Genomic DNA, 14,150 nt, shown 5'->3' with positions numbered 1-14,150 from the left:
TGGTGAACGAAGTCACTTACCAAAATATTTATCAGTAATAGTATGGGCAAAACGAAACCTGCTTATGAGGTAGATGACCTCCTCCAGCTGTGCTTTCAAATTTTATGCATGGCCTAAAATACTATAGGAAACATAACAGGAACTTTAACAACAGCTGTTACTAAATCAGTATAATCCAAAATCTGTGTACAGAAAGAACACTAAGTAACCAATATAGTTCTGTCTTGAAAGAAGGGCAGATGAAGCAACCTTTGGGCTGGGTTGGAACTCAAAAATAATTTTTTTATACATCTAATTAGTTTATCCTAGTGAATCAAGAACAACAACAAAAAAAGGAGCCTGAATATATTACCTTGTATTTTCCAAACATTTTCTTCCATAACATATTTCAACATGGGCCATGGTTTTACTTTCTTTTGACTTTTGTTGTCAGTAAAAGACACAACTAAAAGACTGGACAATCTGGAACCCAAAACGGAGTATCAGTTCTGTGTTCAGCTGAGTCGGCAAGGGGAAGGTGGGGAAGGCCATCCTGGACCACAGGCCAGCTTCACAACAGCTGCGCTTGGTAAGTCACCACCATGACTTTTCACAAATGGGGTGTTTCAGCTGTTTTTCTCTGCGGTCTGTTCCCTGATCTCTGTCAGAACACTTTCAATTGAGCAAAGAAGGCTGCACTTGAAAACTTTGTAGACTCTTTCAGAAGAATCTCAGACAAAGGGATATTAAAAAAAAAAAAAAAAGGAAGTAAAGGAAAAGAAAGGAAAGGAAAGGAAAAAACCAAATCATAAAACAGAGGTGAAGAGAAGCAGAAAAAGGCAGATCTATTCTTTTCCCTGATTTAGAGATGAGGGATCTGGGTAAGAAAAATTTATATATTTTGGCTAGCTATGCAGCAGATTTGGAGATAAAAATCACTTTTTTGCAGTCCTTCCTTTTACTGTTAGATCAATTTACTTTAAAAATGAAGATGTTTTAACAAGCAGGAAAGTTTTTAGTCCACTGAGGATAGATCCCAAACTGAATACAGACATACAGAATAAATGAGGATTGCACCAGGACCTATCTAACAAGACAACACCAGTTGGCTTCTCACATCTAAGAAGTGCAACTGCAACACCAGCTCATTGAAGACACCCTTTTGTTGCCACATCAGCTGTTGATAAGATACTGTGGGACTATCACCGCCTCTTAGATGTAACTTCTGCCAAATTATGTGGGATGGCTGAGAGAATTACCCTATGTCACCCCAAGCTGGGGCAAGTGGTTGGGAATAACAGGTACCCTGTTTTAGCTTAGATACCAGACATGAAATGTTGTTCCCTGTTTCACTGTGGCTTTTCCAAGGTCTTCCTCCACCAGAAGGTATCACTCTCTTTCCAAAAAGTATGACATCACTGAATTTGTCATGGCATCCTTTAACACTGAGGACAGAGGATGATATTCGTGTTGAAGTGGAAAGGAAGAGCGTGAATGACAACGGTGACGAGAGCAGTGTTATTACTCAAGTGCCAGGAAATATGTCCACCTTGATCATTAAAGATCTTGAGCCTAGACAGCAGTACATGTGCAGGGTACGGGTGAACACCAGGTCCCAAGGAGAATGGAGCAACTATCTGTATGCATGGACTTTCAGTGACAGTAAGTGCTGATTCACATCCTTCTGTTTAATTCTTCGTGTTACCCCCAGTGATCAGACTAATTGTCACTTGATGACTACATTAAATGTAATCCTTTATTTTGGTAACATTTAGTTCCTGATGATCACTTGTGGTTGTTATTGCTATTATTTGGAAAGCTCAGCTTCCAAAGGAATTCTTCTACTGGAAATTGTCAGGAACTATTAATGTGTTGGGTTTTTTTTAAATGGAGAAAAACAAGCTTGAGAATCTACATCTTCTTTTCAGTGCAACTCGTGCTTCTGACACAAGTAGCATTTTTTTCCTTCTCAGAATGATGAGCCATCAGAGTTCACTACTCCAAGCTCTTTTGTTACTCAGTTTGGCTATGATAATACAGAAATTGTCAGCACTTAAAGAAGAGAAGATACAATGCAAGGTAAAACCCCCGTGAGCAAAGAGTAGTTAAGTGTGCTACACTGAAGACCGCCCTTGAATTCCCTGAGTGTGAGCAGTGTGCTTTCATAACATCACAACAAATGCCCTATCTGAATGAACTACCATCTGAACAGCTGTCCATCTGAATGGCTGATGGGTGACACTGCCCTTACCACACACTGGAAAGATGGGCTTCTTCCTCCTTATAGGTCGTGTAAGGAGGCCCTCACTGAAATCCTATACATATTAGTGGAAGTATTAAGGGCTGTCATGGGACTCTCCACTTTCCTGAGCTCTGACACCAAACTGCACTGAGAAACACATAAGGGTCCTCTTTTCCAGGAGAAGGTACTTAGCTTAGTATTCATGGCTGTGTCCACAAGTGTAGCACTCCCCCCTTCTGGTGGTTTTCTGATTAGATTTTTGGAAATGTTGGTATCAATTTCCTTTCTCTCTAACAGCCTGACAGGTAATTGCTCCCTGAAGCAGTGAAAGTGTGGGATATGGGAATTAAAAGGGAATGATGATTCAGTATAGAAGGAAATTAATATTAATCTGAAAGCAAATATGGTGTGCTTGCCTACAGATCAGAGAATGTGTATCTTCATCCAAAGACAGTATACTGCATGCCACTCCAGCTGCTCCTGCAAGTATGGAATGCTGCTACAAGGATCATACTGCACATCAAGATCATAAAATTATTGCATTCAGTAACCATAGCTCATCCACATATTCTGTTTTGCACAGCAAAAGGACTGAGGAAAATATTTTGTTCTCTGTGGAGAGGAGAAAGAGGTGGATGTACACTCCAATGCCCTGTGTGTTTGTGTTTGTTCTCAGGAATCCCTCCTGCACCAAACAACATCAGGTTTTCTAATACCACAGACACATCCTCAGTCATCTCTTGGACAGCTGCTGAGGGTCATTCCATCTCCTCCATCATCATCAGCTACAAAATTTATGGCAAGGCTGAGTACAACCACATCGATATTATCATAAAGAACACCAGCATTACTCAATATCACCTCAAGGGCCTTGAGCCAGATACTGTGTACCAGGTTCAAATTAATGCTCAGAACAACATTGGCTTGAGCAACCCGAACACATCATTTGAACTGAAGACTCTTCCAGAAACTAAAGGTTAGTTAATCCACCATACTGGATTTGCACAAACCAGGACAGGCTGTATAAACTAGTTAGCTAAGACACAGTCATAATACTAATTTTTAAATCTGAGTTTTCTTTTGCTCTTAATTTCAACACAAAACACACCACCACCAATATTTAATTCTTAGTTCACTGCATGGTATTGATGAAGTGACAACATGCACCATTTGTGCATATCCACCAGACAGGGACCAGAGACTCAAAAATTAAAGGAGCTGCATATAGCAAGACTATTAGATCACTAACAGAATGTGACCTCATCTCTGCTCTGACTGAATTCAACAGAATATGCAGGTGCTCATACATCTGAAATTCAGAGCATCCAATGTTTCTGACATTTTTGGAAAACAAAGGGATGTATCCTCACATCTTTAAACAGTTTACAAGACCAGAGTATTCAGTTACACATTGCTAATGTATTGCTAAACTCAGAATATGCTGAAAATAATGATGAATTCTTATGTCCTTCCTCAACAGCTCCATATGAATCAAAAGGAGGCAAAATGCTGCTTATTGCTATCCTTGGCTCTGCAGGGATGACCTGTGTAACAATTCTCCTAGCCTTTCTCATCATGCTGCAGTTAAAGCGAGCCAACTTCCAGCGTCGAATGGCTCAGGCTTTCCAAAATGTGGTGGTGGGTTACCAGCTTTCTTGTGTCAGTTTGGTTGTTAACTTTAGCTCATCTTTTCCTGGTTTTTCTTCCAATTTCTTTTTCCTGGCTTTCCTAAACACTGTCTTCTCTTTATGTGTGCAGTTAGCACCGTTGTAAAGCTTCTCTACTAGTGACCTGAAAGCTAAAGCAATCACAGTTACAGGCTAGGAGGTAGAAAGCTTGACTTGAAAAAAGTTGCAAACCATTTGCTATGCTCCTTCTTCTGCCTTGTCACTCTTGTGTATGACAAGTACCAAGCCAGACAGAATAGAGGAGCCTGTTCTGCCTCTATGAAGTCGTGCCTGATTTTGAAAACTACCAAATATTTAATGTTGCTTGTGAGCATCAACAACAGCTAATACATGTTCATCCATTTTCAACCTGGGGACAGCACATCAGGGACCTATCAATGGCAACATTATAGTTTTGGCTGTGAGGAAATTGCTGAAGGTTTTAACATTACATGGAGGTATCTCTCTATACACATGTATATATTTGTATCCTGCTGCAGTCTCTTAGTCACTCTGCTTTCTGGTGCTTTTCTCTGCCTTCAGAGGGGAACCCATAGAGCAGAATGAAGCTGGCCCAAAGAGTTCCTTCATATGTATCTGAATAGGTTGTTTCATAAACAGGGGCAAGGGGCTCACCCAATGATATGATCAGTCTGCAGGGCACACAGAATAGCTTTGTCTCCTAGTCCTAAAACTTTTCCCATAGCAGTATTTCATGAGAATGTATAACTGAAGAAATGTCTCCTTAGGTATGGAGGAAGATAATTTCCATTCTCTTTTTATTTCCTTGCTTCTTCTTGCCTCACCTCACCAACACAAGATTTAATTAAGCCTAATATGAGATAAATCTCAAACCTGAGACTTAAAACTGCTCTTGAGATCAGTTTTATCACATTATTTTTTGCCCATGTCCTTTATCTTCAAAAGGATTATAAGACTGTTCAGGAGGCCCAGATCTAAAAGGTACTTACACACAAATTAGAAGCCTGATTAATTTTGTGGATCTGGGCAGAACTCCTTGTTGCAATTAGTGTCTGAAGTAGTGTAACTGTCTAGAGTACTCTTGTGTATGTAAGAGATGGATTGGGTTCTCTGTGTGTGTGTGTGTAGATGAGTGAGCACAGGTATTTGGGAAATGTAATCAGAGCATTGCTCAGTGAAGTAGAAATCACAGTTAATGTCATTTTCTTAACTCTGTTGCAGAGGGAAGAGCCAGCTCTGCAGTTTAATTCCGGTACTCTCACTCTGAGCAGGAAAGCAAAAACCAGTCCAGATCCTACTATTTATCCAGTTCTTGAGTGGAATGACATAAAATTTCAAGATGTGATTGGGGAAGGTAACTTTGGGCAAGTCCTGAAAGCACGCATTAAGAAAGATGGCTTACGCATGGATGCTGCAATAAAAAGGATGAAAGGTAGTAAAGACCAGGGATTCTGTGACTAAAGAATTTTCTTGATTGTGTATTCTAGTGTTTCTCTGTCGTACAAAATGCTTAGTAACCCTCTTCTAAAGCTACAATAAATATTCAAAATTACTAGTTAAATTGTATCAGGTGTCACTAGGCCAAGATTTGTCAACGACTGTACTTCTGCTGGGCAAAGTTAGTTTCTATTTCTCCTCAGTAGTTGATATCATTAAGTATCATGTATTTTTCAATTCATAGATCAGTATGAGCTTCATGTGAGTTCATCTGTAAAGCAAGATGCATTGAATAAAGAGGAGCAGAGAACTAGTCTTGGTGCATAGCATTTGTTCATCTTGTTTACTTCAGCCATTCAGAGACAACTGCATCCATGCATCTGTATATACACATACCATGGGGATCATTAATCTTCTTTTTATTCATTGGGCATGATAGATACCTTCCAGAGAGAGCTACAATATGTACAATACTGCAAGAATGTACATGTTTTATTGTAATTCACTAGATCATTATTTAGGCAAATTGAAAAACACTTTTAAGTGGGATGATTAATTTAAAAATAGCCAAGGTCTGCATACAGGCAGAAATAATCAACAGCAAACATAGGGAAGGATTTTTAAGCAGCTTCTTCTCATAAGATCTGCTACAACATTTTACACTCTCAAGTAAGAAGGAGAGTGACAGGGTGTGTTAAGATGCTTCCTTTCTCTGAAGATAGCTTCTGCAGACATTTGTTTCTCTCTTTTTTTCCCTCTTATTGAAAAATCCTACCTTTTTCTGTAAACACTAATGTACCTTATAGTTTTCCTCTTTCTACTGGGGTTGAAATAGTAGTGGCCCAAGCAACTCAGACTCCTCATATTTAAAAATAATATTGTTATAAACTCAGTTCAGAGGAAAACATCAATGAGTGCTGTTTTGATTTTCAGAGTATGCCTCAAAAGATGATCACAGAGATTTTGCCGGAGAACTTGAAGTTCTTTGTAAACTTGGTCATCATCCCAACATCATAAATCTTTTGGGAGCATGTGAACATAGGGGTAAGGTACTATTGAATACACGCACTTTAAAAATTAGTTAAAAAAAGCCCCTCTCACAATATAGCCCATACAGTCCAGAGAAACACTACCAGGTCTGTGTACAACATTTGTTAAAAGGTCAGATAAACTTGTGTTTGGATCTACAAGCCCACATTAATGCTCCAGAAATGATGTTCAGTACTAGCTCTAAATTCTTCTCTACTCCTAGAAATTAGCCTGTTTGACATTTCCCTCCAGTCTGTTTTGTGTTTATTTCCTTTCCGTGTAAATTTCAGTGTAAATTTCCAAAGACTATTACTGACCATCTCTTACTTTGTGATATGCTCACTATCTGATGTTTTGTTAGGATATCTTTACCTTGCTATTGAATATGCCCCCCATGGAAATTTACTGGACTTCCTTCGGAAAAGCAGAGTACTAGAGACAGACCCGGCATTTGCTATTGCCAACAGCACCGCATCTACACTTTCCTCACAGCAGCTTCTGCATTTTGCAGCAGATGTTGCCAGAGGGATGGACTACTTGAGCCAAAAACAGGTCAGTCTTCAACTCTCTATCCACTGAAAGCATGGCAAATAATTTTCCAGGGAATATGCCCTTTAATTAAATTAATTTTTAATTTTAGCTTCTATAGCACACACTGAATGAGATTTATTTTGTTGTCTCCACTTAAACCTATCAAATACTACGTCATGAGGAATCATGGAAGAGGCATTAAAACTTAAAACAACATGGTAGTTAACTGCTTTCATTTTCAGATAAAGTTTAAGATGTTCTTGGTAGTGACATACCACACCATTTTCTTTGTTTTGTGTTCTTACTCCAAATGTTTGCAATTTTCAATAAAGCAGTAAAGTAATACATGTAAAACTCAATTATACTGACTTCCTTATTTTATTACATCATTATTATTACTGTTGTGGTTGTTATTATTATTATTACTATTATGATTATTTTAGTTTATTCATCGAGATTTGGCAGCAAGAAACATCTTGGTTGGAGAAAATTATGTTGCAAAAATAGCTGACTTTGGCTTGTCAAGAGGTCAAGAAGTTTATGTTAAGAAGACCATGGTAAGGACCAAACCAAATTGATACAGTCTGTTTTCTTAATTTTGTTTTCTTATTTCTTAATCTGTGTTTTCATATGAACAAAAATGCAAATTTACAGGTATTACAGAACTAATTATTTAAATGCTATAGTTAACATGTAAAATATGCACATGTTTATTAATATACACATAAATACATCTACTTGTAAATAAATTCTATACCATGTTTATAACATACAATGTAATTTAAAATTATATGAATATGGATGACAGTAAACTAGATGAGTCAAGCTGGTCTAATTCTATTGAACAAGGCCAAAGTTAGCAATATGGTAACCAGAGGTACATCAGGATGTGTCCAGAGTTAATGCTTTGGAAGATCTGAAATGGAAAGATATGTAACAAATATCATGTAGCTATAGACCAGAAATAGCACTGTGTTGTCAAGGCAACAAGATGGTCAGAGGCATTGTCTTAAGTATTATTTACATTTCACCTTGATGCTGATTAGATAATTTTTTTATTAGCTTTCATGTGAACTGTTCCCTTAGGAAGAAAATCATATAATCTTAGGCTCATGGAATGACTTGTTTTGAAAGGGACCTCAAAGACTATCTAGTTCCAACCCCACCTTTCACTACACCAGGTTATTCAGAGCCCCATCCAGCTTGGCCTTGAACAGTCCTACATCCACAACTTCTCTGGCCAACGTGTTCGAGTGTCTCACCACTCTCACAGTAAAGAATTTCTTCTGTAAAAATGCACAAGTTTAATAAGTTTATTTACTTGATAAAGTTTACTTGAATAAAGTCAGTTTTCATTAAAGTAACACAGAACGATTGTTGGCATAGATATTGCAATAGTGCTATACCAAGAACTGAAAAATAAAACTTTCATTAAATAATTTCCAGGGACGGCTTCCAGTGCGATGGATGGCAATTGAATCTTTAAATTACAGTGTTTACACCACAAATAGTGATGTGTAAGTATGTGTTCAAGTGGCATTTTTTAAACAAAGAAATATTTTTCCATATCAAGGAAAGTTTGGCAGCTAGCATGAGACATCCACTCTTAACTCACAAGACTCAGTAGTCATGTCAGCATGAGTGAGCAATGGAAGCAAAAAATAAAACCCATAACAAAAAAGTTACTTTTATTTCTTCATCAGGGTCTGATCAAGTTCTGTGTTCTCAACCTACTTAGATGTGCCCCACTACTTTAGCTGTATTTCTCTTTCAAAACAGGAGACCTGATGAATCTTTGGGAAACCCAGAGGAAATTGGTATTTTATTTAGGAAACTAGAAATTGTATTTGGAAAAGCAATTCTATAACTATGGTATTTGCTGAAATCTGATAAAGGTCTTTGGTTGACTCAGAGTTAATTAATTTTGCTACTTTTCCTGCTTTCTGATTCTACAAACCCCAGCATTATACAAAATTTTATAAAAAATACAGAAAAACATATCACACTTCTCTGTGTTCCCTGAATACTAGCAAAACTATCTACCATTTAAAAATATTAATTCTTATTGCATTCTTGTTGTACTTCATAATATCCCTCTGTTGCAGATGGTCATATGGTGTCCTCTTATGGGAAATTGTTAGTTTAGGTAAGTATCTGAACTTTGTACTCCACAAATAAACAATCTGAGCCAAGGCAGCTCCATTCACTCAGTCTTTTAAAATATATTGCTTCAAAATAGCAGTATTTTTTCAATTTTCTTTCTGTTTTATTCAATACATTTTATTTAGGTTCAGTATGCTTGGAAATAAAATTGTCAGATTTTCAATTCAGGTACCATTTTAAATGAGAAAGAACCATAATGATCATGTTTTCATTACACTATAAAACCGAGGCCATACCTAAATATAAACTCCAGGATATCATATGATATTATAGCCTGAATACAACGTTTTGATTTTGGTGGGTGGCTTTTCCCCAGCTTTCCTGCATTTTAAATCAAGACTTACATTTTAGTGATATTGCAGGGTAGGGGAGTAATTAGCTCCTACTCCAAATATTCATGAAGAAAATTTTTGAACATTAACCTTCAAATAAAATTTAGAGTTCATTTCTGCAGACACCTCTATCCATCATGATTGCGATACAGCCTCTCACCACTCAAAATCGCTGTGTTACATCTCCCTTGTGATTTGCCCTGGAGATGTACCCATGCTGGCCAGGAGATGCTACTGACTGAGGTGCACATGGCCTACTGGACTGATCATGAGCTCTGGATTTCTGATTTATTCCTGGCTTTCTTTACTAAATGGGTTTGCATTAGATATGGATGCCGTGTGGAAAATCAAGACTCTAAGCAACCAAATATCTGCAGAAAGGGGCAAAACCAGCTGATAGTAAGAGCTCCATGAGTCCATACCAGATATTATTATGATGCTAATGAAGGAATGACTTGCCTAGTGACATCAATGCTGTTGATAAAACACTTCAAATACAATCAGATCCAGGCCCTCAGACTTGTAGAGAAATTTAGGCCAGCCCCACAAATGAGAATATTGACAATTAGTTTTATTTTTCTCTTCAATATTGTGCATCAAGCAGTAAGGAAGGATTAACAATAAAAATGTAGCTGCAAAATATTCCCTAATTTTGGATTAATTTAGCTGTTACTATGTCAGTCACACCTTTCCATGTCTACTATGAAATTAAACTTTATTTTATTAAAACCCTCTTCTGTTCATGACAATGGTTAAACTTAAGGTGGAACACCATATTGCGGAATGACATGTGCAGAACTATATGAAAAACTCCCTCAAGGCTACCGACTGGAAAAGCCTCTCAACTGTGATGATGAAGTGTGAGTATTGCCTCAGAAAAAAACCAAAAAGAAACAGAATAACATAACATCAGCTATAGAAAATACATGGTTTCTACAAGAAACTAATAAACATTTTTTTTTAGATATAAAAACTACATTTAAGAATTCAAAAGGAGCACAAAATATAAAAAGTACATTAAAAAATTAAAAAGTATACAAGTCCTTTTTTGCACAGCATGCACTGTTAATTTTCCATGAATACTTTCCCAGGCTCTCTGTTCTAGCCAGTTACCCTGCTCTTTACACAACATGCCAGGGTTTTAGCTCAAAGAGAGATTTTTGATTATTCGAGTAAAAAAATTTCTTTTCAGGCAGGAACTAACTATTGTAATTTCAGCTATGTATAAATCCATTTTCCTCTGAAAGTGGAATGTGCACAATCTTTAATACCATAAATTTTTAACTTTAACCTATGTATCTAAACTATCAAATGCTGGTGTTTGATTTTTAAAGGTATGACCTGATGAGACAGTGCTGGAAAGAGAAACCATATGAAAGACCATCATTTGCTCAGATACTGGTGTCACTGAACAGGATGTTAGAAGACAGGAAGGTAAGAATAAAATTCTGTTTTATATTTATATATATATAAATAATTAGGCTATGAATAATTTCAGTATTTTTTAGGGTCCTTGAGGTAATGCACCTTGCATCACACCTTCTCTGTTTATTTCTTTCCCAGACCTATGTGAATACTACCCTATACGAGAAATTTACTTATGCAGGCATTGATTGCTCCGCTGAAGAAGCTGCTTAAGACGGGACAAATCTTCATTCATCAGTGATGTATTACAGAAACCCAAAATTCAATCTCCTGGAGCCCAAAATGTGATGTGCTGTGTAGAACTGTGTCTAGTTCTAACTATATATAATACAGCAATACTGTTTTACCACAGTTATGTGTGTGAATATCACACAGTAACCTCTGCCTTCACAGGCTGTAGAAGTGTATATACTGTCCAAAGCAGGTATAGACTGAAGTAATGAAATCTGTTGTTTCATATGCAGGGTTTTCTTTTTTCCTAGTCATGTAGATATAATGTCTACATACATATTGTAATGCATTAGGTATTGCCATCTTAGATTTTTTTTATATTTTCCAAGAGCTACTCATAGAAAAGTGGTAACTTATTGTAGTATTCCATGTACATTTCATTGTGTCTGAAACAAAAATGCTAGGCAGTTGCAACAATGGAAGTTGTAATCCAGTGTGCTCAACTAGGATAATTAAGACAGACTCCTATTTGAATGCAAAAGTCAGCTAGTAGAAATAATCTAGTCAAAAGTTTTGTTGACACTTGTAAGATATAAGGCATGCTATTGCTCTTTCGTTGCCTGGTATGATGGTCAGTTTTTGCCCATATGCAAAATATACATATATTTTGAAGTGTTTAATGCTATCAGAGGCAGCCATACAGCAATTATCATGAAGTGTAGGTTTGAGGAGCATACTATGCATTGTAAACCACATTTTTACAACCCGCCTGGATATACATGAGACTTATTCAATTCGTATTTAATTTAATAATTTCACTGGATAATTATAAATTACTACCTATTATATACAAGCAGGGCTTACTTACTTTTGTTCACTTCACCCTCTCATTCAGTCTGTAGTGTGGTATGACCTCTTAAAAATATCATAGTCAAATGCTTCAAAACAGCGATATTTTGACCTGCCAGAAAGGTCCCTAGTCCTTAGGTAAGATGTACAGAGGCAGGATTGGCTTGAACTTCTGGTGTCAAGCTGGGTACAAGGGATTTGGTGAATTTACCCTATCCAAATTTCACATATCAGCCAACTTCATGTTTTGCACACATGCTCCCCTCTTCCCCTTGACTTACCAGCTTGTAACTGTCCATCAGACCACAGTGACTTTCCAGTTGGGTGCATCAAGTCATCCCCTAAGACTTGGAGAAAGATTCTTGAGAGAGTACAAGATTTCCCCTTCTGATTCTTACTTTGTGGATGGGTATGTGATTGGTTACAATGTGGGGGTATCACAGCAGAGTATAGAGTAACATTAATGACATACACCGGACTGACTCAAATAGAAGCACCAAGAACCTATTAAAAGGGATTAAGCCAACAAACAAGGGTGCTGAGATGACTTGTGTGGCCTTGAGATAGGCAGAACTTGCACTGTAAACCAGGTGCTAGATGTAAACTAGGAGTTTATTGTTGGGGATTTAAATAAGTTTACTTATAGAATATTAGAAATTAATTGTGTAGGTTTAAGTTTAATTGTAACTTGCTTTCAGCTTAGCATGAGAGGGCCCTGCTCAAAACTTAGCGTAGGTGAACTTTAAATGAACTCTGTTAGCATATTGGCTAAGCAGGGGAGGAAACGGAGAAAGACTGATTATCTTCAGATAAGACCTGAGACCCTGGAGGGGCCCAAGACTGCCTCAAGCTGGAAGATAAGAGCAGTTAATGGCACATGAACATGGAGAATCCAATGAGGTGTTAGCAGACCCCAGACCATAAATCACTGTAGGACTAAGAGGCATGTGCAGGGCACATGACGAGTGCGTGAAAGTCGGGTGCACAGACTGTAAGGGTATAAAGACCCAGGGATTTCTTTGGTCAGGGTCCCTCTCAGGTGGCACCCAGCTCAAACTGAAATAAACAGACTCTGCCTTAGAACCCAGGGTCCGATCTCTTCTTTCACATTTACAAAGAGCACACAGATTCACTGGACCAAGGGACAGCTCCAAAAAAAAAACAAAAAAAAGGAGAAACAAATTCCAATATATTTTTTCAAGAGACTACTTTGCCAGTGGTTTTTGAAGCATAGGCATTGAATTTTGCAGTTGAACTACATTCCTACCAGTCAGTGAGATGAATAAGAATGTACCTCCAAGGGTGTTTTCTAGACTTCCAGGCAAAGCTGGCTAAAAACATCTGCTGGAACTGCTCCACTTTCTGTACAGAATTTTTCACAGGTACAAAGAGGTTCTTGTCTCATACTCTCATATATTTCTAACAGGCAGACACAACTGACTATTCTGCTACTTGATGTGAAGCTCTCCTTCTGTGGCAAATTTTTACATTGACCATTATGTCACATAATTAAAGCATCAGAGAGTCATTCACGAACTCAATAGCTCTTAATACTGTCTGCATTTAAAGTGCTTAAGTCTCAATGTAAATTTACCTGAAAGACAATTAAGTCTCCTTATAAATATTCTTCTTATATTCCTTTAATATAGTGGCACATAATAATTTTCTACATTTCTTCCCTGGACACATCGGTGAGCTGTAGGGAACTGGCCGTAATGGATGTAAAGAAAGCAAGAAAAAACAGTTTGAACAGCATGCGGAACTTAGAACTTAGTAGATGGCGGTGAGAGGAAACCATTAATGCAAAACAGGCCAGCCCCATCAAAAATGGGAGCTATGAGGGACGTACCAGGTGGACAGGCTATGGGAAGGTAAGCTTAGAAAAACAGAGAAACCACAACTGTTCCAATGTTTGGAACCATTATTCTGTTATCTCACTTTTTAACCAGTTTTTGCCTCCTTTGTAAAAAGATACTGCTCAGGATCAATGGCAGCTTATTGCACCTGCAGAGCTGAGAGGCTTTTTCCCCTGCTGCTGTGCTACAGGCTGATTTAGCAGCATTGCCTAACACAGAGATACACAGAAGCACCAAAAGCAATTGGCTTTGTGCCACTTGATCTCAAAGGTCAAAACTCTCAGCAGACACAGATGGAAGAGACTCGCGCACTCCCTGTTTGCTGGCTTGACACACGCCTGGCTGGCACAGCTTTCCCTGATGGAGGATAACAACAAGGGGCAGCTCCCTCGCAGCCATGCCGCCCAGAGATCTGCAGGGCTCCGTCAGCACCCGGCTTCATGAGTGACCACGACTGCTGGGATGGAAGGCAATCACCAAATCCTCG

The 14,150-nt window shown here is 38.0% G+C and overlaps 1 protein-coding gene across 2 annotated transcripts in view; it reads left to right on the top strand.

Moving 5' to 3' along the window:
• The window catches only part of TEK (TEK receptor tyrosine kinase), a 50,929-nt gene extending 38,039 nt beyond the window's left edge, over nt 1–12,890 (top strand). Inside the window, exons 11-23 of one of the 2 annotated variants that reach the window (XM_032097413.1) lie at nt 434–568; nt 1,348–1,641; nt 2,898–3,197; nt 3,702–3,859; nt 5,092–5,302; nt 6,241–6,351; nt 6,698–6,888; nt 7,311–7,424; nt 8,314–8,384; nt 8,973–9,013; nt 10,126–10,222; nt 10,697–10,796; nt 10,926–12,890. In XM_032097413.1, the coding sequence (XP_031953304.1) occupies nt 434–568; nt 1,348–1,641; nt 2,898–3,197; nt 3,702–3,859; nt 5,092–5,302; nt 6,241–6,351; nt 6,698–6,888; nt 7,311–7,424; nt 8,314–8,384; nt 8,973–9,013; nt 10,126–10,222; nt 10,697–10,796; nt 10,926–11,000 (1,898 nt within the window). In that variant the 3' untranslated portion in view covers nt 11,001–12,890. The remainder of the gene's footprint in view (nt 1–433; nt 569–1,347; nt 1,642–2,897; nt 3,198–3,701; nt 3,860–5,091; nt 5,303–6,240; nt 6,352–6,697; nt 6,889–7,310; nt 7,425–8,313; nt 8,385–8,972; nt 9,014–10,125; nt 10,223–10,696; nt 10,797–10,925) is intronic. The other variant, XM_032097415.1, reaches the window with a different exon arrangement.
• Nucleotides 12,891–14,150: the final 1,260 nt, after the last annotated feature.

Source organism: Corvus moneduloides, chromosome Z (genome assembly GCF_009650955.1).
Source record: "Corvus moneduloides isolate bCorMon1 chromosome Z, bCorMon1.pri, whole genome shotgun sequence".
Taxonomy (NCBI): Eukaryota; Metazoa; Chordata; class Aves; order Passeriformes; family Corvidae; genus Corvus; species Corvus moneduloides.
The sequence above is the reverse complement of the archived record's forward strand: the minus strand, read 5'-3'. Positions and strand labels throughout refer to the sequence as shown.